The 25063-nt window shown below is 36.1% G+C and overlaps 3 protein-coding genes across 6 annotated transcripts; 2 read left to right on the top strand and 1 right to left on the bottom strand.

Moving 5' to 3' along the window:
* Positions 1-974: 974 nt before the first annotated feature.
* LOC105325934 (filamin-A) lies at positions 975-14824 on the top strand. Of its 4 annotated transcripts, none has more exons than XM_011425733.4 (24): positions 976-1970; positions 4052-4241; positions 6249-6314; positions 6598-6811; positions 7211-7313; positions 7470-7630; positions 7843-8256; positions 8384-8501; positions 9096-9227; positions 9402-9575; positions 9681-9704; positions 10184-10288; positions 10623-10742; positions 10917-11090; positions 11185-11328; positions 11430-11555; positions 11650-11901; positions 11987-12125; positions 12247-12503; positions 12606-12863; positions 13069-13350; positions 13517-13669; positions 13790-13960; positions 14114-14824. In XM_011425733.4, exons 1-24 carry the CDS (start codon positions 1661-1663, stop codon positions 14377-14379), a joined length of 4353 nt encoding a protein of 1450 aa, XP_011424035.3. In that variant the 5' UTR covers positions 976-1660; the 3' UTR covers positions 14380-14824. The 4 variants fall into 4 exon arrangements, with proteins under 4 accessions (XP_019921761.3, XP_011424035.3, XP_011424036.3 ...); XM_066068666.1 differs by lacking the exon at positions 976-1970 and adding an exon at positions 3520-3664; XM_020066202.3 differs by lacking the exon at positions 11430-11555 and having other exon boundaries at positions 975-1970.
* A 110-nt stretch (positions 14825-14934) lies between these two features.
* On the bottom strand, positions 14935-19104 carry LOC105325933 (uncharacterized). Its single transcript, XM_020066201.3, has 3 exons — positions 18805-19104; positions 16950-17146; positions 14935-15784 (listed from the first exon to the last, which is right to left on the bottom strand). Exons 1-3 carry the CDS (start codon positions 18921-18923, stop codon positions 15015-15017), a joined length of 1086 nt encoding a protein of 361 aa, XP_019921760.3. The 5' UTR covers positions 18924-19104; the 3' UTR covers positions 14935-15014.
* LOC105325931 (uncharacterized) lies at positions 17602-24803 on the top strand. Its single transcript, XM_034473393.2, has 5 exons — positions 17602-17714; positions 22646-22704; positions 22962-23189; positions 23704-23924; positions 24625-24803. The coding sequence occupies exons 3-5, from the start codon at positions 23068-23070 to the stop codon at positions 24729-24731; spliced, it is 450 nt and encodes a 149-aa protein (XP_034329284.2). The 5' UTR covers positions 17602-17714; positions 22646-22704; positions 22962-23067; the 3' UTR covers positions 24732-24803.
* The last annotated feature ends 260 nt before the right edge of the window (positions 24804-25063 follow it).

The raw sequence follows: 25063 nt of genomic DNA, 5'->3' as shown, positions 1-25063 counted from the left end.
CTAGAAAAGCAAAAAGAAGGGGGAAATTGGTGTCAGTACATGTACCTGTCGATGATACTTTATCACTTTCTTCTAAAGCTTAAATTAATAAGAATGTATATCGTATCCCAATGCTGTAAAAAAATTGTTATATTGAAATAATTGTAATTTTCTTGTTCAATGCAGCTAATAGAATTGCAACTTTGGACACCAGTCAAATGAGATGTGCTTAAAAAAAGTAATTTGCGTCAAACCGAGTTGGATCAAGGAAGTAGTCTGCATCTTCCAAACGTTTGTATCTTCACCACCATGGTAAAAACAAACGTCTGGTTGATGTATACAGCGATGATGTAGATGTTGATGCAGGCCCGACTGAACTTGCCTGAGATATCGACATTTAGTTTTAGGACAAACACGACAGATACCCCACTCAATCCTCACTATCCCAAAATATTTGAAAAAAAACCCCGAATAGAAACAGATGAAATAGTGAATCATCTTTCAATATACAAATGTACGAATCTACATGTATATGTACATGCCAAAAAGGGCTTTGGGATACAAAAGAAATGTATACATCTTGCTATAATCTTAATGTTTGATATCAACTAAATAACCTTTTATCACAATATGATTATTTTAACGTCTACTATGGATCCTCCTTGCTTAAAACTCTAATAGCGTATAATTTAAATACATGTACCGTGTAATAAAAAGCATTTCTATTGAGAGATTGCAAGTCATTGTCCAGGGTTTCTTTTTATTTCACAGTGGTGGGAACGACAAAATCGGGGGGATCCCGATTATATTCACATAACAAAACGCAACTCGTAAAAAGAGCCGATTTTTTGTTACCTATCCAGCGTTAAAATCCGCCCAATGCTTTACACAGGGCGATATACATGTAATTTATATTCCTTAGTTCAGTTACAACGTATCCCCCTTTATACCGTTACATCTTTAACTATTCAATTAATTCGACACATATGTATAGACTTACATTGGACATTCTGGGTTTAAATAGCTATATTTCGCGCAGTAATATGGATATCAGCTGTCGTGGACCAGGGGACAATGTGATTCTCTCTCGTCAGGAGCAACAGGGAAAAAGTGTCAAACACGACGTCAGAAGACCGCGGAATCCTTAATGAAATCAGTAGGATGTTTTCACTTTTGACTGAATTCACAAAACCGGTTCGACGTGTGTTTATTTGGTAAAGTATAGCAGAAATGACACGCTTGATAAATCTGAAATGCCATTTCATCTAAAGATGCTCAATTCAGGTTCCGAATCACGACTCGATCTGATCTTTCAGAATTACTCAGGTGTGTCCATCTTGCTTCTACTGTATTTCCAACTTTGCCTGTATAAAGTAGGGGCTGTGTATGATGTGATATAAGTGTTGTTTTAATTTTGACTTGGTATGAATCAAACTGTCAACAGGTACGTTTACTCATGCAGTTATTATTCTGGGAGTTGTGACTTGACTGAGAAAGAAAATTATCATTTTACATAATTTCTGTTCTGCGGTATGGCTGAATCGTTTATGCAGTGATATTACTATTTTTTTGTGAAGGAAGTCCAGCTGTAACATATGTGAATCCTTTTAACTCGTGTGTTGAAGACTATCCAGTATTTAGACAAATGTTGTGATATCTCGATAAGCAACAATTTTCTTTCATGTCGGGGTTTCTGGTCAACGGATATCAATCGGGACTCGTGTCTCGGAGCAGTGCGGAATGGATCAACATCCAAAAGAACACGTTCACCAACTGGGTCAACGAACAGCTGCGCATGCGCGGAATATCTGTCCATGACCTGAGGACCGACCTTGCCGATGGGGTCAGTTTGGTTGCTCTTCTGGAAGTGTTGCAGCGCCGGCGCATAAATGGCGCCGTTGAGCGCCCGAACAATCCACACGAAGTTCTGCAAAATTTGAATGCAGCGTTAGAAGCCATTGGAGAAGATAACGTCCGGATTGTTAACATTGGTATAGGATATTTTTCGTCTTTATTGAATTCCCATTTAATCATTAAGTATAAGGTTCATTATTTGCATATCATAACCAATTTAAAAACACCTTAAGCCAAAATAAGTTTAGTGACTGCAAGTACTTGTGAATCATACATGCTATGTGTAATTTGGGTCACAGTGATCTTTTACTGCACAATGTAATTCAAAATGCTCCTGTAACTAGAAACAAGTTTGAATATTTTTGCTGCGGTCGTTTAGTAAGGCCATGGGTGTAATATTTACTTTGTGCATTGTTAATGATAAATGGATGCCTCATTATGCACTGCGAATAGAACACGAATAGACAGAGGGCTCCTACATTATACAGTCTATCGAGTCCCAGGTTGATCAATTGTGAAGAATGTCACAATTCTGTATCGTTTTGCTGAACCACAGACTCGTTTATCATTTTGTCGAACTTCTTTTCTGTTCATTGAAAACATTGAAAATTCTTCGAATGATCAACACTCGCTTTCATGTGTAGTGTTCTGATAGACACATATGTAGATATGTTGAAAAGATGGGGATTAAAAAAAAATGTGTGCGTATAAATTACACAGGGCTTCAAAACGTGGAACAGATATGTCTTAATATGAATATTCAAATCTACCTTACTTGCGGTTTATTTACTTTGAGAATTAGCAATGGAAGAAATTCCTCGTCAGGGGAGACAATTTTTCACGTATTTTAATTATCTAATTTTGATTTTAATGGCTGGCAAGATGAATATTTATTCAAGATGAAGATTGTTGGCTTTTGTCTAGATGTAGTTTTACATTTTATCAAACGTGCAAGGGGTGGCAGTAGATTTATAAAGCATTTTTATTCTCCCATTTTAAATAGGGCAAAAGTGGGCTGTCAAGAACTTTGCGAACTTTGATATTTTTATCGTTTTCACATATTTGTATTAAATTGTATTTATAGATTTTCTCATTTATATATTTGTAAAATACCGTCATGTGTCATTCAATGGCCAAACTCTTTCCAATGGACATCTAGACCATTCAATAACATGTAAAAAGGTCCCATGCAAAGAATGCTTTACTGTGATTTAATGGAGCATTAAACATAAAGTTCGCCTTTTTAAGTGGGCTCTCACCTTTCTCCGCCTTGTAATTATAGCCGGTTCCGATCCGTTACCATGGTCCAGAAAACTTCACATCTGGTTCAACCTGACCTGAACCCTACACCTTATATGTTCTTCGTGTATGTGCTAAAATATCAGTCAAATTATAACAGTTGCGTGCTCTCTCTCTCTCTCTCTCTCTCTCTCTCTCTCTCTCTCTCTCTCTCTCTCTCTCTGAAGCTTATGCGAGCAGTGTCTTGTTATTTTCTCTTGTATCTTGCTTGATAAGCGCCGTACACCAGTTTGAACAAAATGTCAAACGATTGTCGTCGGGATAGGTTTATTAACATGCGTATTGAATGTTTTTACTGGTCCTTTGTCTGGTATACAGACGGTCATCCGCGATACTGACCACATCCCAGCGGGTATTTAATTAGGTCCAGTTATGTCGTAACACGGCGATTCATCCATTTAAATGTTTTCTGCCAAGTACATACCTTACTTACATATACAAGTTCCTGTATTGTTAAATAAAGTATGGTCATTCACTCGTCCCTTCGATGATATAACTACACATAACTTTGTTCAGGGGAGTTGTTCGTTGGGTATCTATGCAAGTTTTTTCTTTCGATGTTTCATTCTTTTTTTTTTACTGAGAGAAAATCTCTGTAAAGTAAAGTTTCAGGTAAAATATGGTGGTAAAATATCGGATTTTAATGAAATATATGTTGGTCCGCCTAACACAGGAAACATGTCAACATTGCAACTCAACAAATTATTTTTGTTCTGATGATAAAGTGTTTTCCTCTTTATCTTATATTTGAATGCGAAATATTTGATTTTCTGTGTTGACGATTATAAATGTCTTGTTTATCCTTCAGCAAAAGATTTAGACGCAGGTGTATTGATATAAATTGTACTAGAATTCACATATCAAATTCTTCGAAGCTTTTTGAAAATATCTAAATCTGAAAATCCTTTATTTTTCTTAGGATGTACAGATCTTACTGATGGCAACATTAAACTGGTTCTTGCCCTTATTTGGCAGTTGATTCTGCGCTACCAGATAGGACTTTCTAATATTCAACACAAGAACTGGATGTTAGCATGGTTACAAGCTGTAATTCCGGAATGTAACATCACCAACTTAACCACAGATTGGAACGACGGTGTAGCTTTGCAGTAAGTTATTTATTGGGAATTTTTCATGAAAATCTAAAATATAAAATATTCTAAAAAAGGAAATTAAAAAATTGTCGTGATTTCTCTTGTTTGCTAAATGAAGAACATAAAATTAGGGAGTGGGGGGTTGATTATGCATGTTTTATAGTACGTATACCTGTATGTATGTAAAAAGCCACGTTCATTTATATTAAACATGTGCTTGTATATAAAAAAAATCCGTGTCCATTAATATTGTTTACACAGAACGAGCAAATTTTTATACATCTTTTGAAATTTTAAATAAAAAAGCCTAATATCGCATCGACTTTATTTACTCTCATATTTACGTAACCATGTGCGAAAAAAGATAGAGCTCGACTCATTTTAACATTCTCTGGAGACTTTTTTATCGACAACATTCTTGTCGCCCACACCTAATTTAAAATGGCTACAAAAACCATCAAACGATTTTTTAGTAATATTACCTTTATTAATCGGTAATGATATGCAATTCATTGACGTTTGACGTGTCAGCCATTTAAAATTGAGCGTTCAATCTGTGAAGACGAACCGTGTTCTCAGAGTTTAATTCTTCGCAGATCGTCAGATTTAATGACTTCTATTTAGGAAATGCACAAAACGCTACCTAATCAGGCAGCTTAAAACAGGTTCTAAGTGTGAGGAACCCGAACAACCAGTTTGGCTGTTTCCTGCTATTCATTTACCTCAAAGATGTTTACTTTTTTTGTGCACACAGTACTCTGCTCCTATTTGTCTTTCACGTGCATTAGATTTTTGATATCAGTTTAAAAATTATATATATACGTTGTTATGTAATGAATACCACGTTGTAATATTTAAATTTTATGGAATTTGACCAGGCAAGGTTTTTTCTTCACTACTTAGTAAAAAAATAGCATTGATTCAGTCAAAATTTTGATTCGGTGACGGTTTGGCTTGTTTATTATGGCGATTTTGCATGTACACTAATCTAAAACCAAATCCAGGTACACTGTAAATAGTGTTTTATCCCCTCTTATCGAACTATAGAATGTTTTTCCCTTACGATTTCCATAAAAGCCCTCAATTTTCATGGGGCGTACAATATCAATTCACTAAACCAATTATATAAAATACAATAATTATACTAAACCAAATTGAATTTCCGTGCAATCTGGGTGCTATACTGTGTGCTGATATTGTTCGGTGTTTGTTGCAAAAAGGGTGTATGTACAAATGCGTACGATGATGTGGTACGCAAGATTTTATGTACTTAATTTCTATTTACATTATTTATTTTAACATACGGGCATGTTCTATGATATTTTTTGATATGTCTTTAACGTTTGGCTTATTTTGCCAGATGAATAAAATTTTTATATCTACGTGTACATTCCTATGTGCAATGGTATACAAAATTATACAGAATTCACAGAATTTGATGTCTGGCGTGTTAAAAAGGACACTCACTCGTGTATGCAACGTCAAATATAGATTTTGTTATCAAAATCAAAACCCTCCATCATATACAATCTGAAAAGTCACATCCGCAATTTGACTAGAGACAAGTACTAATTGCATTCTTTAAACAATGATGATCATGATAATGTTGATGTATTTTTATCGCTTGTATATCAAAACATTCCTTTACATTGTTGTCAGATTTTAGCATCTCTTAAAACTCCATATACCTACAAAATTTATCAAAAGATCATTCATGCTCTGTTCACAACTATCTTACAATATTGTCAGGGCTATTCATTTCTATTGGAAATACAAGGTTTTTGATACACGTAAGATTTACACTTTGACGACTGAACCATGTTAAACTCAAGGAGATCGTATTTCTCTCTTAAATCTTAACTGAATTTCATGAGATTCAAATAAAAAAATGCATAAATTTAAGACAGTAATATGTTTTGTCATTCATTCATCGTCTTTAATTCAGGCATTTATGCTTGTATTTGAGCTCATTTTACAATCAAACTGTTTCTTTTAAAACCTTATTATTTTTATCTTATGCAGTGCTTTACTGGATTTCTGCAATCCTGGCTTGTGTCCGAACTGGAAAACCCTGAAAGGACAAAACCGGTAATTTAAACATCTCCACAAGGACCAACTAATACACGTTTAAAACTAGTACAAAATGTTTTCTATTTACCTTGAAATTGATGTTGATCAAACGGAGACCTAAAATCATAATAAACAACGTTAACTGGTATGATGATTTTTTCAAAGTACTATATATCTTCAAAATGTTCTTATTTAAAACTAGACAGTTAATATCAAAGTAAGAACTATGAAGTAGCAAAATATATTTAGAGTTTGACAACTTGTTTGAAAAATGTTCTTAAAGATTCATTGCAATCTGCAGGCTCAGCAATTGTCAAAATGGGATGAAACTAGCCCGCAAGCATTTCGGGATTCCTCTAATTCTACAACCGGAGCACCTCGCCAACTCCCAACTAGACGAACTATCCTGTATAACTTATTTATCATATTTCATAAAAGTTGGCTCCCCTGGATACAACGCTACCCTGCTGAGAGTTCAGTCCCTCCTTAGAAACCTGGTGGTGTCTAATTTCACGGTACGATAACGCTGTTGCTCAGGAAAATTGTCATTTTGGGTTTATTCAACGAGAACAGTCGTTGCCTTTGAAGTTTTATTTTGACAAAATATGGAGACACAAAAAGTATATAACTTTCTCTATATTGCAACTGAATTAGAGCATGTAAGATAGCATGTGCGTGTCTTGTAACCATTAAACCTAAAGAATGTAGGTGTGTACAAATTAAACCTATGAAAAATTGCTTAATAGTTAGTAACTGAAAATTTAAGATTCACTTACTTTATTGCGTGTTTGAGAAAAGGACATTTTTGCGTTGTGAAAACATTAATATTATAATAAACATTTGTATAAACTTTTATATGAATAAAGATTGAAAGGTAAAAATAGTTTTAGCTGTGAGGTTGGTGTTTCTTTTAGACTGACTGGAACGATGGACGAGTATTGTGTAGCTTAGTGTCTAGCCTAGGAGGGAATCTCGGGGACTTCCATACCGCCTCCGATATAGAGAGAATCCAATATGGTGTGTAAACAAAGCCACATTACATAACATAGATTAAAAAAATCAACTTATGTTTGGCCACAAGCATTCCTTGTCTGGCATAATATTAATAAATTAACAACACGCTGAAAGAGAAATTATTCATAAACCAATTTTTTGCTTGATTTATTTTCTCAGGTATTGATGGTGCAGAGAGCCTCGGAGTTTTTCCCTTACTAACTGCAGCAGATATGGCCGAAGAGGATTCGGAACACCTCGGCATTATGGCATACGCCGCAAAGTTTATCAATTTAAAACCTGTCAACATATCAGCGTTCTCAAAGTATGAGCAGAAAGAGGTATGAACCTTAGATTCATCATGAGCAAGTGACTAATTACAAAATACTTTTAATGATAGGAATAGAGTTTTAGATAATAAAAAGATTTGTTTGCAACATATTTTGTTTTACTGTTTTTACACTTAAATTATTAATTTATTAGACGAGTGACATTTTTCTTTTAATAAAGTTTACTTTTAACCAGCCTCTTCAGTATTCTTCCATATTTTTAGATAATAGTTTGCGACGACAGGCAAACTGTGATACCGGCAGAAACAGTTATTCCAATCAAGAGTACCCGAAACCCACAATACGCAATCGTACAGCCCGGAAGTAACAAACCAGACAGAACACGGTCATTTCGAATCGAAAGAATCGAAAAAGGACTTGACAAAGTAAATTACCAGATAAAGGGAACAGAAGCGAACACCGAGAGAGCGAATTCTTTCCGTACTGACAGATTGGACGACCATCGGTCCAATGAGAGACCGGAAGTTAATGGCTACCACAGTGTTCCGGTACAAAACAACGCCTCTTATCACCTCATTCGACAGCCGTCGCTACGGAAAGCGAAGAAAATTCGGTCTGAGCTGACAGGGGAGATAAAAGTTGACACATACTCTGTTGGTGTCATCATGTCCACCTCGGTAATGCTCGTCTTTTTATTATCAACAAGTACTTGTGCTATTGCGAGACAATAGCTTGACACTGCAGCATTTCTATGATGTAGAACATATGTCAATTATTTCTTTGGATTCTATCGCTTTATTGTAGACAGAGGACATTTTACTTAAAGAAGACGTTAAGATTGAGGCAGTGTCTCCAAATGGTCGCGTAATTAAGATGTCTGGAGTTGGCACATATAATGCCCAGTTCGAGCCCGATGAAATAGGTATTACCTTCTTTGCAGAATTGCTACGATAATTTTAGGAAAAAATTCTTATAGATTTCTTTTTGGTGTGACGTTTGATTGATAGGATTAATTATAATATAAGCTGTACAAGTCATTGTAATTCACAGCCGAAAAAAATTGTTAAGGTTCATTTTCAGCTAGTGCTATGCAGGCATTACCGAGTAAATAGTATGGTTAGAGGGTTTGTATTTTGTATACTTAGCACAGCTGTGTAGACTGTGGCAAAAGTCCTACATTGATTAAATGATTTTAAAACAGTTTTAGATTTTTAGATGTACGTTAACAGTCAACTAAACTTTGAATTCTATTGTCAACTTAATCTCTACCGTTCTCTGTTATGGCATATCCGGGATAACCTGATGTGATAGAAAGCATTGTCTCCCTTTTTATGTTTAACATGCAAAAATGTAACTCTCAAGAAAGAGCTGCATATCATACCATAATAGTATTACCGTTAAGATGCATATTCTTGATATAAATCAAGGATTTTGTTGTCCATACATCTCTGAGATAAAATCAAGTGTATACTCATAACGGTGTCCAACGTCAATAAGATACGGTTTGTGTTTTTAGGGGAGTGGCGAGTGACCTTGTACTGTCAGGGTAAACGTATCGATTCGTGTCAAGTAGACGTCTGCGACCCGTCCAGGGTCAAGGTCATTGACCTCAAAGGCGGCATTGTTGGTCGTCCGAACAGATTTAAAGGTAGGAGGTTTTGTGTGGGAGGGATAGAAAGAACGTGGGGAGAGATAAAGACAGCCAAACGGACGGATAGATAAAAAAAATTCTGAGAGAGAGAGAGAGATTTGACGATAAAGTTATATCAGTAGACAATTATGAGAAATAATAGACATTACGTGTCTATTTATATTTTTTCAGTGGATTGTTCGGAGGCAGGAAACGGTGATTTGGAGATTTTCGTTAAAAACGACAAAGGGCGCGTTCCCTCGTTTTGTTCTGATAGCGGGCGGGGTATATACAACGTCCATTTTACCCCCTATGTCAAAGGACCCCACTACGTCAGCGTCAATTTCAACAGGGCAGAAATCAGAGGTTGGTTTCTTAAGTTACAAAACTTTTATAATGGAAAAACTTTTTGTGTATATCTTTGATTTATATGAAAAGTCAAATGTTAACTGTATGTTTACATTTGAACAGCCCCTCAACAAGTTGCTGATTTTTGTAAGAAACAGAGTTTTCTCATTAAATTGTCCAGTGAATTAATATCCCGATATATAATCACCATTTTCCATTATCCCTCTGAGTGTCATTCTGTAGACTGACTTTGGAGTGTACAACTTTACATACATACAGGATATGTAGATACATTCAGTTTGCATTAACAAATGTAAATTAGTTTAATATTTAGCATTAAGATATAATACTAATTTTGATACAATGTCAAATGTCTTAATTCGTGTAGACAATGAAACTTAAGACAATCAATAGTCAGCGTATTATTGGAAAATAAATGGAAAAAAATATTCATCGGCCTATCCATTTCATGTCGTGTCATCAGCTGACAATCTGCAATTGCAAGTTTGATTTTTCAAATTACACACCATATTGTTAAAAAGATAATATTTAATGGCAATTTTATTGTGGAAAGCTTAATTTTAAATGTATGTTTTGATTGACACATCACGTGGTATGTATGTCAGATGACGAGATACTGCTGGGGGCGGACGGTGAGGGCATGCACAGACGAGCCATCTTCTTTTCGGAGATCACGGACGAGGACGGGAAGTTTAAAGTCAAAGCCTCGTGTATGTCATAACTTCAATCATTTAATTGTATACAGTATTATTACGCCATCTCTGTTATTTGTACAGTAGGTGTCCTATATTGAGAGTACATTACAGGACTGAATCATCAGAGGACATCTCTATGTTTATTGTAAAAACAAAAATTGGCCAATGACATGTCAGTACAGAATATTAAATCTCTGATTGTGATCTTGGTAGTGAAAACCAAATCTTAAAAGAAAAACAAATTTAGGTAACTGATTTCGAAATATCGGATGCGTTCGAAAATTCACGGATACATGTATTAAGCAAAATGAATGGGGACAGTCTTTTTATTTATTTGGGTGGTGTGTAGGTGACTGGCAGATAGACTACGTCACTGGTGGTCCCTTCCAAGTTCCTATCTCCGACTCCCTGGACATCAGAGTGTATAGTATGAAGGACGGGACCATCTGTAACCTCCCCCACCTGATAGGTATTGTACTGAATTTATAAAATCTGCTGCATTCCTATAAATAGTTCCAGGAACAATGTTCAGCGAAAAATTTAAGGTTTAAGTGGTCATTATAATGCAACGCCATACCTGTAGATGTATACATTCAGTACAATACGTACACGGTACCTTTATACAATGTATGTACAATTGTAGCGGACTGCTCGGAGGCTCCCGAGGGACGACTGGATGCGGAGGTCACGTACGGCCACGAGAGATTCCCTGCCACCGTAAAGGAAACAAACCCTAAAACTTACCAGATCACTTTCCACCCCCGGGGCAAAGGGACCTATAAAGTGTGGCTGGTGTACAGTGGCTTAGTTGTCAAGGGTACGCACTATTTCAAGTGTCATTTACACGTTGTCGTTGTTATTATAGTTTCACTCTATTTCAAAACACTATGAAATAAATCTTGTTGTTGCAGGGTCGCCATTTATAATAGAAATTGATGAACTGACATCACCAAAAGTATTCGGCGATGGACTTAAACAAGGCGTAGTTGGCCAGCCAGCTAGTTTTAAGGTTGACTCTAGAGGATTTCCGGGTGAATTGAAGATAACTGTTGAAGGTGAATTGAAGTGTTTACCCCTTTTGGTGTGTTTTGCGTTTTTCTCCCGAATGTTGTTTTGAAGCTAACCAGTATGTTTGACAGCCAAATTAACATTGCAGGTCCACATTACCCTATTAACTGCACCCTGACCCCCGAAAAAGATGGCACCATTAACGTGACCTTTGTTCCCGAGGAATTTGGCACGCACAAAATCCGCGTCAGCATTGACGGACGACCGTTAGACAGTGGGTGTTTGATACATAAACTATTACGCGTCTACATGTTTAACTTCTGGTAATTTTTGCTGTGTATAGGATTAATCTGTCAACTCTTCCACAGAGAGTCCTTACATTGTGAAGGTGGTGGACCCTGGGAAGATCCGGATATCCGGTGGTTGGCGCCCTCTGTTGGACGACAATGAGAGGATCCCGTTAGTTGTGGGGAAGGAGAAACAAATCCCGTTTGATGCCTCTGCAGCTGGACCTGGCGAACTGACGGCAGATGTTCGCGGACCTACGACGAAAATCCCCACGGCTGTTGAGACCCGGCCCGGGGGTCGTCACACATTAGTGTTCACTCCAGAGGAAGAAGGTATCACCTTTTTTTTTTTTACTAAATAAACATTTTTCAAATTATATATTTCACGTTTACAGAAATTAAATTTTTTGGATTGTAGGTGATCATTATATCAATGTAAAGTGGGACGGTTTTCCCCTGCCTAACACGCCATATAAAGGATACGCTACTCAGCCTCCACCCGATACAAATGGCGGCTTATTCAGGCCAGTTCTCAACCTCAACACAGGATCACCTAGGTATGTAAAATTTCTCTATCAAAGCAGGTGAAATTTGAAAACCATGAAGTGCTTGGATTCTTATATAAAATATGTGTAATTCAGATCTATAGAAAAGGTTGGGTGTCTTTTTTTGTTTCAGATCCGTTTCATCAGAGGATCATCCTCAAGTTCAGCCTGTACTTCATAGTCCTTTGCATAGCCCGGTTAACATTCATTTTGAAATTCCAAACACTACATCTCTGAATTATAACACTTCCCCTCCACCTGCGCGTGATTATACGGATGCTGGTGGGTCTCGAACAACATCGCCTCGCTCTATCAACGTCATTCGGAGACCTTCGGACGTCATCAATCCCAGGACAAGAGTTACCAAAATCTATCTCCCACAACGAGCAGGTACATCTTCTATTTTTGGGGTATTTTTTTTATAACATAAATACTAGTATTTTTATCGGGCCTTTATATAAAATTTCTGTTCTCTTTTTTTTTTTTTATCAGACAGTATGTATTCCTCCACCACTGCTAACTCTGAACGTCCGGTGAGAATCAACGTACTACAGAGGTCCAACGCCACAAGTCACGCGTCCAGTTCCAGCCAACCATCGACAAGGAAATCGTCTGTCAAGCGCTACCCTGCCCCCACGCCTCCCTCCCCCAGGGACCCCACCAAGGTCGTGTTGAGTGGGAAAGGTCTAAAGCACGCTCACCTAGACAGACCTGCTGTGTTCGGCATAGACGGACGTAACGCTGGGCCAGGTCGGTGCTGTATTCAGAGTGTGTCAATAAAATTGAATTTTAGAATACCAGGGCATGATCTTCTGGTTTGTTTTTTAAGCGTATTATTTTTATTTATGGTAGAATCTTGTATAGATAATTAGTTTTTGCTACCAATGTCCATGCACTACCTCGTTCAACTTCACTGGCTATGTAAAATCATCACGTTGTATTTATTAATATTTAGGAGAACCCGGAGTCAGACTCACTGGGATAAACAAAGAGATTCCGGTCAGAATCGACCCCACGGGTCCCCAGCAGTACAGGTGTACGTACACACCCACAGAACCTGGTGCCTACCTGTTGGATATTACCTGGAACAAACGGCCATTGAAATGCTGTCCGTTTAAGATCGACGTCAGTCGGCCCGTGTATCCACACAAGGTTAACGTTTCCGGGGACCCTCTCAAAAGTGGATACGTGGGGCGTGACATCCGACTGCAGATTGATCCTAGATATGCTGGGTCCGGTAGGTACACATATTCAGCCTTCCAGTGGGGTTTTATGATGCTGTAATTTTTAAAAGTTTTCCCCAAATGTCTGAAACAAGTTCAGTTGTCGAATAGTTTAAATGGATACACGAATGCTTTCCGCAATAGTTTTTATAAATCGTAATTATTACGCCATTTTACCAGGTGACCTGACGGTAAGGTGTGTTGGGCCTGAGATGTCGTATGTACCTGTTCAGCTATTGGATAACTATGACGGTACCCACAGCGTTAAGATCACACCCGCTGAGCCCGGGAGACACATTCTCAATATTTTGTTCGGGGGAGAACATGTCCTGGGTATAGAAAAGACTTGCATTGGGCAATAGCTAAATTTATTTGATCCTATTTCATTTTGGTTTCATTTGGTGTTTTTTTTAACAAGGGCTTATAGAAAAATGTTGATTGGTATGCTTGTAGGAAGTCCCTACGCAATTGACATCATCACCCCTAAAAAATTACAATACCCGGTCAAAGTCTACGGTCCAGGGATTCACGACGGGGTCCTACCGGATTTTGAAAGTCACTTCCTTGTAGACGCGAGAGGGGCCGGAGCTGGGGAACTGAAAGTTGTTCTTATGGGACCAAGAGGTTTGTTTTATACATTAACGTATCTTAATTTTTATTTCATTAATGCATTTTATGAAAGGATGATCATAATAAACGGAGATTAATTTAAGGTGTTTATAAGATGTAATAAAAAAACGTTATAACTAAAATTCCTCCCTTTATCTTTTACATCAGGTGCTTTTCACGTGGAACTTAGCCGGACCAGCCAAAAAGACAGACTTGTTCACTGTCGATATAGCCCCGTTGAGGCGGGCCTGTACACGATAAGCGTCTTGTGGTCTAACAAGCATGTGGACGGAAGTCCTTTCAAAGTGAGCCTCGCTACGAGCCAGCTACAGCTAGAGCGCATGCTCGAAGAAAGACGAGAATCACGTCCGTCATCTCTAAGTTCAAGCAAGGAAGTTCATGGAGATCCTGAAAAAGAAACTATTTTGTATTAAAATGTGGGAAATTCCCTGCGTTAATCTTTATACGATAGATAATACTAAGTTTTTAAGGCCAAGTTATATATTCAAGTTTCTCTCCTTATACAGTGCATGCTCTAGGATACACTTTATATTTTGTATTTATGATAATTGATTAATAACATTTGCGTTTTCATCTTGTTGAGTACATTTGTGAGGTCTACATATCTATGTTAAAATTGTATTATGTACACTGTACATACCTTGTAAGGAATAAAAACTTGTTACAATCAAATCACTAACGTAAGGTATGACTCTTGTTTTTTTCTAGAATAGTTACCACTATTTAATTTTTTTTCACGATCATACGGAAAAAAAAATATTTTAATCATTATGATGACATGCCAGTTGGTTTTTTGGTTTTTTTCTTCAGCAAAATCTATTTTTTAGAATGCAGCAACAAAGTAACAGACATATCGACTATGCCGTGCAAATAACCTATTCTAAATGCGTCGATTTGTATCCAGCATTTTGTAAAAAAAAAAAATTCCTTGGATTTGCATAAAATTAACAAAAAATGAATACATGCATTTATGGACATTTTTGTGATTTTTATTATACATTTAACACTCAACATAGGTGACTTTATTCAATGTGTGTGTTCTTTTTAATCATATGACAAAATTTGAATTCCTCAATTGTCTAAAATTCGTTTGGGGTCTTTGTTGTCTTAAAAATCGCATATTTTCCCTTTGCCAACTGCTTGGACTCCACGTATTCTCTGCTTGTCTCCACGTATTCTCTGCTTGTCTCAATGAATTCTCTGCAGGCCTCCACGTATTCTCTGCTGGTCTCAATGAATTCACTGCAGGCCTCCACATATTCTCTGCTTGTCTCCACGAATTCTCTGCAGGCCTCCACGTATTCTCTGCTTGTCTCCACGAATTCTCTGCAGGCCTCCACGTATTCTCTGCTTGTCTCCGCGTATTCTCAACTGATCTCCATGTATTCTCAGCTGGTGTCCGCACATTCCCTACTGGTCTCGTATTCAGTGTTGGTCTCCACGTATTCTCTGCTGCTATATTTCTATTCAAGGGAAGCTGTCTTAAGAACCACTGTCTTGACAACGGTAATGGTGTCTGAACCGGACGTCGTAAACTCTCAGGACGACGCATGCGTAAATCGTGAACGTTTGGAACTGGTGTGATGATGTCAAATTGTGGGTGGTGGGTTCTTGGAGTTGGAGGACTTGGTGAAGTGCTCACAGACAACTGTTCTCGTGGGTTGGGATTGACGGATGAATCGTCTGTTAGGTGCAGTCTTTGGATTTCATAGTAAATTTCGGATATATAGGTAAAACCTCTCGGCTTCAGGACAATGTACACAGTTCCACCGTTAGCATTTCTGTTTTGGAAGCAAACGTTTTCCCCGTCTGGGATTTCTGTTGATTAAAAATTGAAAATTGATATGAGCGAGTTTGATTGGTAACCATTGGTTATGGTTTTGGTTATTTCAGTTTTATGAATTTTGAAGAGAAATGACTCTCCTGGGATGTTGGACAAATTTACCAAATAACAGTGCGTGTGGCATTAGAAAATAAAGATTTTGTCGCCCGATACTTCGGTTGAGTCACTCCAAATTTTTCAGTTCGGTAATTATTCCGTAAAACGACGATTTCGGGGGATTAATGATGATGATGTTCCATCGCATCATACATTGATATGCAATGTAGTAACAAAATTAATACTAAATACTTTCAAGGCGACATATTGTCAGTGTAACAAAAAATGCGATCAGAGTTTGCATTTGCGCAGTCTTTACATTTACAAACGTCAAAAATTGATAATATGGGTTTTTTTAAAATAAGAACAGGTTTGATGCCTCATTTACGTTTAATGACAATAAACACAGCTTCAACATTTTGATATTGATTTATAAGGGGCGGAATGATTCATAAACTTATTTGATATTCATTAATTTCTATCGGTAATGTTCGTTATGTAAACACGTATAACATAAGTTTTTTCAAGAAATATTCCTCAAATGACCATGCAGAAAAACTACAATGCTTATTAACAATACGAATTCGTTACTATGTGATAGAATGACAAGCAAAAGTGTTGAGTTTTTTTTTCAGTTTTTCTTTTTCAGAAAAATTATAATTGTGACTGGCATATACGATTTTTTCAAAACCTCTAGTTTAAGAAATTTTCATTATATTACTTAAAATAGTTTTCTGCAGCTTATGTGACCGCGCAAATGTATCTGACCCGAGGCCCCAACACACGTCTCATTGTATTCATGTCGTTGACATCGATGCAAATTTAAAAAAGCAGAGAAAATTATTCACAAGGCTTCACTTAATCAGCTTCCCTGCTCATATTTGGATTCCAGTTAATTTTATGAAAGGAAGTGTGTGTTCTAAATTGCACCGTACGTACACAAATTCCTATCATTCAAGTTATTTCTTGTACGCTCTAAGCAGTATGTAGAACTTGCAACAGATAATAAAAATATATCGAGATTGAGGAAAATTTACAGATATTTTCGTACTTTCACTCACTTTAAATATTAACAAGTACGTGCATGGCATATGTGCAACTTACGCTCCAGTTGCTGATTATTGTTGTCCGTAGATCGCACAATTTCGAAGCGTTTTAATTCAACCAAGCAGATCTGGAATGGAGAGTCTCGCCAGAACGAGAGCTGGAGCTGACCACGTGAGTACATGTACGAGACTTTGCCGATATCACATGTTGGATTGACATCAATGGAAGGCCCTGACTGGGCATTAGACTTCATCCTGTAAAGTTTCGAAAATTTTCATTTTGTTGGCAATAATCATGATTACATCATACAGGCATTCGTATCTGCGTTGGGGTTTTTCCCACCCTAATTACTAGTAGTATGTTTCAACGCTTAAATAAGTTATTTGTTGCGATACTTGATCATTTTTGTTTGTGACTTTGATTTTTATATAAAACATACAATATGTTAAACAATTATATGTAGTTTGTAATACAAGTGTAAACAAAACAGTATTAATATAATATATAGTTAATTAGGCTGCTTTTTCTCTGTGACAAATGTCTGAATTTCTTTTTTTTTGAGGCGTCTGAAATAATTCGACAAGCGCTAAATACATTCAAGAAATACAAAAACTGGACATAATCTACGTCGTTAGAATTCTGCAAAATCATTGTATGTTGTAATTGGACAAAGAATAGCCATGTTCTGGAAGAAGCTTGGAATAAGACGATGTTGTTAACATGTTACAACGCCTTGTTGTTCCTTTCTAGCAGACCATTACTACATTGTACATGTATAGCAAAGCTCGTGTTTATCAGCTAAGAGTGTGTCCAAACCCGCAGGTAAACATATAATGGGTTCATTTTATATGATGTAAATCTTTTTCGGGGTTTAGCTTTCATTCATTCATTTGCAATGATGAATGACGTAAAAATATAAAGATAAATACCATTATTAATTACAATGGTTGTTCTATTAGATAGTGTAGAAGGACTGCATTGTTATCTATAATTATATTCTTTCTGTTATAAAATGCATATAATTGGAATGTTGTATTTTGTGAAAGTTGTTTTAGGGGGTTTTTTCCTAGTGATATTTTACATAATAAAGATTAAAAAATATATAATTTCATGCAAGACATAATATGGTCTGGTTACCCAAAAACAGACAGCTTATTCACGGTTTTAAAGACATGCAGGTAAAAGAGAAAGTGTCTATAGTCAGGTTTCTACACAATCTTTGCATCATCAATTATATACGGTCTTTAAATACAGAAAACTAATTAATGACAATTAAGTACAGCATACTTTATCAAATGTCTCCAGAAAGATTTCAAAAGAATATCGGGGGGAAATCTCTATCACATTAAATCTATAGAATTCGATATGTACCTTTTTTTTTTAATTTAAATGATTTTATACTTATGATGCTGTCATTTGTATGATTGAGCAATACAGACACATCTTTCTGATGACATGCCATGGTCATTTACAGCAATCATTAATGCATATGACCAGTCAACGTACAAAAATAGTTGAAAACAAATATTTTTGTTTCTGATAAAATACATTTTTGGGCTTAAATCGATTGAGAAGAAGTTTAGAGTAAACATTAATTTAAGTTGAATTTGATGAAATTCGTAGACCACTACCTTCGAAACAATTTGGGTTTTTTTTTTGTTTTTTTTTAAATTGACAAAAGCCTTACACCGACAATTAATATCCCTGTATTACCCATGTAAATATTTATTGTAAATATAAATGATATTAGGCTAGAATACGATGGATTTTAATTTTTTTTTTAGCTTTGACTTTTTTTTGTATTGAAATTTCCCCTGACATTAGGCTAGAATACGATGGTTTTTGATTTTTAATTTTTTTTTTTTAGCTTTGACTTTTTTGTTTTGAAATTTCCCCTGACATGACTACTCACCCGGCGATCTTTTGTTTGCAGTGTTCTTGCGACATGCGGTCCTTGATGAGTTTTTTAGGGGTAGCACAAGCCCCTAACACAATTAGTGCCCAGAATACTAATCCTCGCAGCGGGCCCATGTCTCTGAATATAACGCAAGGAATTATCTTGGTAAACTCTTGCCTTTGTCCTCAGAGATAGATATAAATCCTATTCGAAAAAAAAAATTAAAAAACACTGACGAAAATTTACTTATGCTAACTGTTTCGTCACTCTTTATTCTAATGAACTAACGTCTTCACGAGGCGCTAATTAATCAAACAAGACTCCACGCGGAACTTCTCATTGACAAATGGAAGGTGAACAGATCTTTACAGATCCGGCGAACATGTTAATTGACAAGACAAAGTGTCTCAAACTAGTCTTTGATAATGTTTTTATTGCATGTTTATTGACTAATTTTCTTTGGCTGGATGTGTTTTACTTTCACTTTTACACTGCCGATTTTAAATTAAAGAAAAGATAAAATACAATGCGATAGAAACTTTTCCGTAAAATTTCTGGTTCATCATCAGTGATGATGATGATGATGATGACGACGACGACGACGATGATGATGGGCCCCGCTCCGTGGATACACTAATGATTTGTCCGTCTGTCTCTTCGTCCGATATAACTTTTCCGAAGCATTTTTTTTTCACTCTAATTTGTGGATTAATATGTGGATATTTCTTTCTGCAAGGAAACTTTATTGACTCGCAATCACAGATTTTTAAAAGTAATTTTGCACACACACAATGAATCCCGGTATTTTTGTTTTTACAATTACTAGTTATTGACACTTATTACAGAAAACAAGCTAATGTATATGTGAAATTTGTTTTAAAAAATTTAAGCACACGAATTCACATGTTGCACAGTTTCACAAAGCAGACCTAGAAAATTGATTGCAGGAATACATAATTATTTTTTTTTAGAGAGATGAATTTAACTTGTTCAAAAGTCACTAAATGCATTCGTCTAATTTTGATTTATGGTTTCAATTGCTGATCAAATCAATCAATTTTATATTCTAAAAAAGATAATTAGATCATTTCTAAAGATAAGTCCAATTATGATATTGAAAAATGAAGGTTCCATAAATTATATCAAATCTACCTTGTATGTAACCTGCTAAAACATCAAGAGAAAAAAATTTATCATTTGAATTAATGATAAATTGTGACATTTAATATATTTTCTGATTTTTTTTTTTACAGGGAGACTCTATCATTGATATCAAAAGTGTCAAACTATGAAGTTATGATCAATTATCCTCTTTTTATTAGGTTTCTTGAAAACTGTGCAACAGTATGTATTTTTGCAAGAGCTTTTAGATTTACCTGGAAAATTAATCATAATCAAAGTTTTTCCCTGGAATATAGTTTAAAATATCTTGACCGCACTGATTAACTGCCACCAAAAAAAACTAAAGCAATGAAAGTAATCGATAAAAGATTGCATTTCTAAACCTCAATAATTAAAAGCTTTCTGTCGTTGGTCAGGTGGATATAAAGGTTGCAAGCAAAATTAAAAAAATACAAACCCGCGGAACTGGAAAATGTGATTTTTTACTGTATTGATCGGTATCTTAATAACCCAAATGAACCGTCCAAATGCAGTTCCCATTGTTTTGCTCGCCTTTCTCACTCTTTCATATAAAGTTAATAAGAAAAAATATGTAGATTATTCATATTGTCGATCAGTACTTTGCATATTTAGAAGAAAAAAACAATTCTTCTACATATGTGGAAGTGATTGCAGCGGTAACAGTTTTCGATCGATCATGAAATAAATCTTAATATAGGAAGTTTTGTTAATAATGACTTCTTTAAAATAAACAGCGTCACTAATTGCTTTTAGCGCTACTGAAGTAATTGTGATGTCTAAATAGCGTGTACGAAAGCCGTACACCATGCAGGCGGACATATACATACTGCAGCTACATGTAATACATACAATCTGTTTTGAATGCGATTGTTATTTCAGAAGAAGAATTGACACAATCTGATACCTTGCGAATAGAGGAGAAATGCTCAGCTGATGTGAAAATTGACTTATACTGATGATATTCTATAAACAATGCATTATTTTCAATGTGTATTTCGAAATTATTTGGTCACAAGCTTTAAATAACTCGTAGTTTACCCGCATCTACTAACATGCTCAAAGGAACTGACACTCAACATCACAAGATTTTGAATATACATCACAAGATTTCGAACATATCCCACACTATTCTTGAATATACATCACAATGTATTGAACATACATCACAATATATTGAACATACATCTCAAGATTATAGAATATACATCACAAAATTTCGAACATATCCCACACTATCTTGAATATACATCACAATATATTGAACATACATCACAATATATTGAACATACATCTCAAGTTTATAGAATATACATCACAAGATTTTGAACATACGTAACACGATTTTTTAATAAAGCAACGTTTTACAAGCCATAAACACTGATAAAACTGGTGATTATTTCGAAATGCATAAATATTGAACCACTCTTGCACCATTATACATATATATACATATTGTGCATTTATTGATCTTAAATAGAATTTGTACTTAATCCAACATGACATCTGACATGTGGAAAAATTACTCAAACACATATATGGCGGAACTGTCATGGCTTTTTATTCATATCAACATTCACAGTTAACATGCCACTTGCATGTTCATACTCTATGCGCCGATCTTACCACTTGTAAGCTTTTGGCGGCATAGCATTCACAAATTATTCATTCAACAAACCATATCAGAGCTGGGGGACCTGGAGACAACAGTATCCCTCAGCAAATGGTTATATGTCAAAATTGCGCCAATTGGATTTCATGCAGAATGAAATCCAAAAGCTGTCGAGTTTCAGCTGCAGGGTCTGAATGCAATAACTTTGCTAGATCAATGTATTCATTATTCCAAATTTTTTCTTGTGTTGACAGTAAAACATTGGCACCAAGATCAGATGTAATGCTAACAAGCGGGTTAATATGCGTACCGTGTTGAGCCACTAGAGGTGTTGTTACAGTAGACATACTGGTTCCTTGCTGTTGACTGTGTTGAGGCTCAAACACAGGCATAGTTGACATCTGCGCAGGCGGTGAGCTATACATTCCACGGGCATTAGGGACACTGCTTGGAACTTGGGGGATGTTTAGGACACTTGATGTCGTAGCTTGGTCCGTGGCTAGTGTGGAGTCTGTTGCACGTGCTTGGTCTGTGGCCAGTGCGGGGCCACCTGCCTGGTCTGTTGTCGGCATGGATCGTGTTGATCGTGCAGGTCTCGCGTAAGGAGACTTTGTTTTAGATCGGCGAGACGATCCCACTCTCAACATTCCCGTGCTCATTCTCTCAATGATGGAATTTGATTTTTTCCGCTGCTCAATTTTCGTGTTCACTCGGCCGAGGATTGAAATGAAAAGGCCAAAAGCGCATGCTCAGGAATAAATAAAGTATCAGTCATGATGTATAGAAAAAAAAATTCCGGAAAAATTGGATATTTTGTTAGATTTGAATTCCCTAATTTATTCTCAATAACTGTATTTATCTGTAAGGGATAAATTTGATTATTGTAATAAGGAATGAAAGTAGGGTACACAAAAGTTGAATATTAAAGATTACACTCCTCTAATATTTTATTTCTTCTACGAAAGTAATATAATTTGATTTCTGGATTTCTTATGCTTTCTAATGTCTAATCTTTTTTTTCTGTCCAACACAAACTTGCTTTTATATTTACGTCCGTTTTAACTGGAGTTTTGTTTCAGTATTAATTCATTTTTTATTTCAAAGGGTAAATAAGCTTCAGGGAAAAAATCGAAAAGAAAAGCAGCTCTGGACATGGAAAAAAGGTGTGTGTACTAAAGCGATGCTTATCAGGTTTTTCTCACTTTTTCACAATTAACATTTTAAGGAGAAAAATAATTTCCAACTAATTAATTTTCATTCAATATTTATTCAGCAGTATCGAAAATATATCATAAACGTGTGACCTAATTCAGTTGATATGGTAACCTGGGGATAATTTTGTTTTCAATTATACACTCACTAGCATAAGCAGTGACTCTAAGCCCAAGCGCAACGTCATCACATCTGTGTAACTTTGTAGGAGCATTGATTAAGTGGCACACCCTTGGGCAGACATCAAGAGGGTATTAAGTCCCAAACCCTCAGCATCATTTCTTTTTTCGCTCACTGAAGTGGTTTCAATTATCATGGACCTCCTCCCTCTTTTTTCGGTGGTGTCTCTATTGCTGTGCATGTTGGTATCTGAGGTGTCAAGCTTAAATGCGTGGGACAGAGCCACTGTTGTCTGTGAAACAGTTGGAAAGAAACAGTAAGTACTAGTATATCCAAAGTTTTAGGCATATTCAAACTTTCATCAAAAACTATTTAAGACCTAAAAAGTCCATGTGAATGTGAGTTGTCTTTCTTTGCTAGCATAACCAAAACAAGTCTGTTGTGGGGTTTTTTTTTTATCTTTTGGTAACTATCATTTTAAAGCAAATGAACTTCCTGTCATTTATCTTTCTACGATGCACGGTGAGCGCGCTAGCAGTGTATACTGTGGAATCATTAGAATTCGGGATGGCTAAATTTTCGTGGTATCCGTGGGCAGCTCTCTCCCACGAATTTACAACCTCCACGAAAACAAATTTAAGAAGAGAGCGTTACTGAAACTGGAAACCGACGCATCCACGAAATTATATCCCCACGAATAAGCAAAAAACCAACGCTCCACGAAAATTGGCCCCCACGAAATTAAATGATTCCACAGTATATATACTTGCATTTAAGATTATATTTAATATTATATATACCTGTACAATCCATTTCTATTTTTTTTCCAGTGTGGTTGAGGAAAATTCGAATAGAATCGTCGTGCTTGACTCCCAGTGTAAGTCTGGCGAGGTGGCATGGCGACTGAGCCAGACTTATGTCCAGCTTCAAATCAACAAGCCGTCTAGCTTCAGGATCTGTTTCAGCAGCGCTGCCTTCCCCAGCCTAGAGAAATATGGAGTCTACAAAATAACGGACGGAGGAATGGTGTTTGCTGGCAGTCCCAATAGAGGTATAATGTATATTTTTATATTAAAACTTTTTTAACCATCAATAATGTGAGTTTTTTGACAAAAACAAAAAAACAAACAAACAAAAAACAACAAAAAAAAAACAGAAGATGTAGTTTCCATACTTGCCATTTATTAAAAAATGAAATTGAAATTAATGGGCAAGTTACTAAGTGCAGGTGAGACACTCAAAACAACATAATTTTTCGACCAAATGGCAATACTGTGTGTTAACATGACATTGAAAAGGGGGCCTCCCAGTCCTAGAATATAAAACAAAGCAAAGAAGATAGCATTTATAGATATTGATCCAATCGTTTGCTGGTACGTGAATATATTTCAAGAATACAGCATATTAAAATGCCCATGAACAAGAAACAGCTAAATGGGGAGATAAGATGGTGCAAATGTATATATAAGTTTAAAATACTAAGATAATTGATTAACTGAATAAAGGCCCTTTTTCGAAAATCAATTATAATGCAAAAATTTCGGGCAATTGTCCCATTCCTACATAGCAAGCAGTGTTCATGGTAGGCAGTGAACTTCGAGATTTGTATAAATCTGTAAGCTATGATTTGCATGCTTTCTATGTTCATTAAATTCAAAGGCAAACGAAAATGTATATATTGATACGTGCATTTTGAAATAAAATTCAAATTCTAAATAGTTTTTGTATCTTTCGTGTTATGTTTTTTACAGATGGCGATGTGTGTTTGACCTCCCCAGGAACCAGTCTGGACATAGTTCTAAAAGCACTGGACATTTTCTATGTCCTCACGGCCAAGTTCACCATCAGCTGTCTCTAAGCTCGACATTGTTATCTCATGTTCATAAAAATAAGTTCTATTAAAGAGCCCCTTTAATTATAATCATTGATTCACTAGCTGCATTCTCAAAATTAATGAACTATAAGTGTTCTACAATATGATGCTTTTTCTGGTCTAAATGGAAGGGTTCGACGAGTGCATATACATACAAAGCTTCGTCGTAGACCGTGAATCTTGTCCCCTCGATGGAGTTATATACTCTCCCCCAAATGTATTCATGAATTATTCTATTAGTTTCAAGATCAAGTACACATACGTCACATGTGACATGTGCGGCTTTAAATGGGGATCAGGCTCGGGTCCGCGCATGT

The sequence above is a fragment of the Magallana gigas genome, chromosome 8 (assembly GCF_963853765.1).
Source record: "Magallana gigas chromosome 8, xbMagGiga1.1, whole genome shotgun sequence".
Lineage (NCBI taxonomy): Eukaryota > Metazoa > Mollusca > Bivalvia > Ostreida > Ostreidae > Magallana > Magallana gigas.
This window is presented reverse-complemented; position numbering and strand designations above follow the sequence as displayed.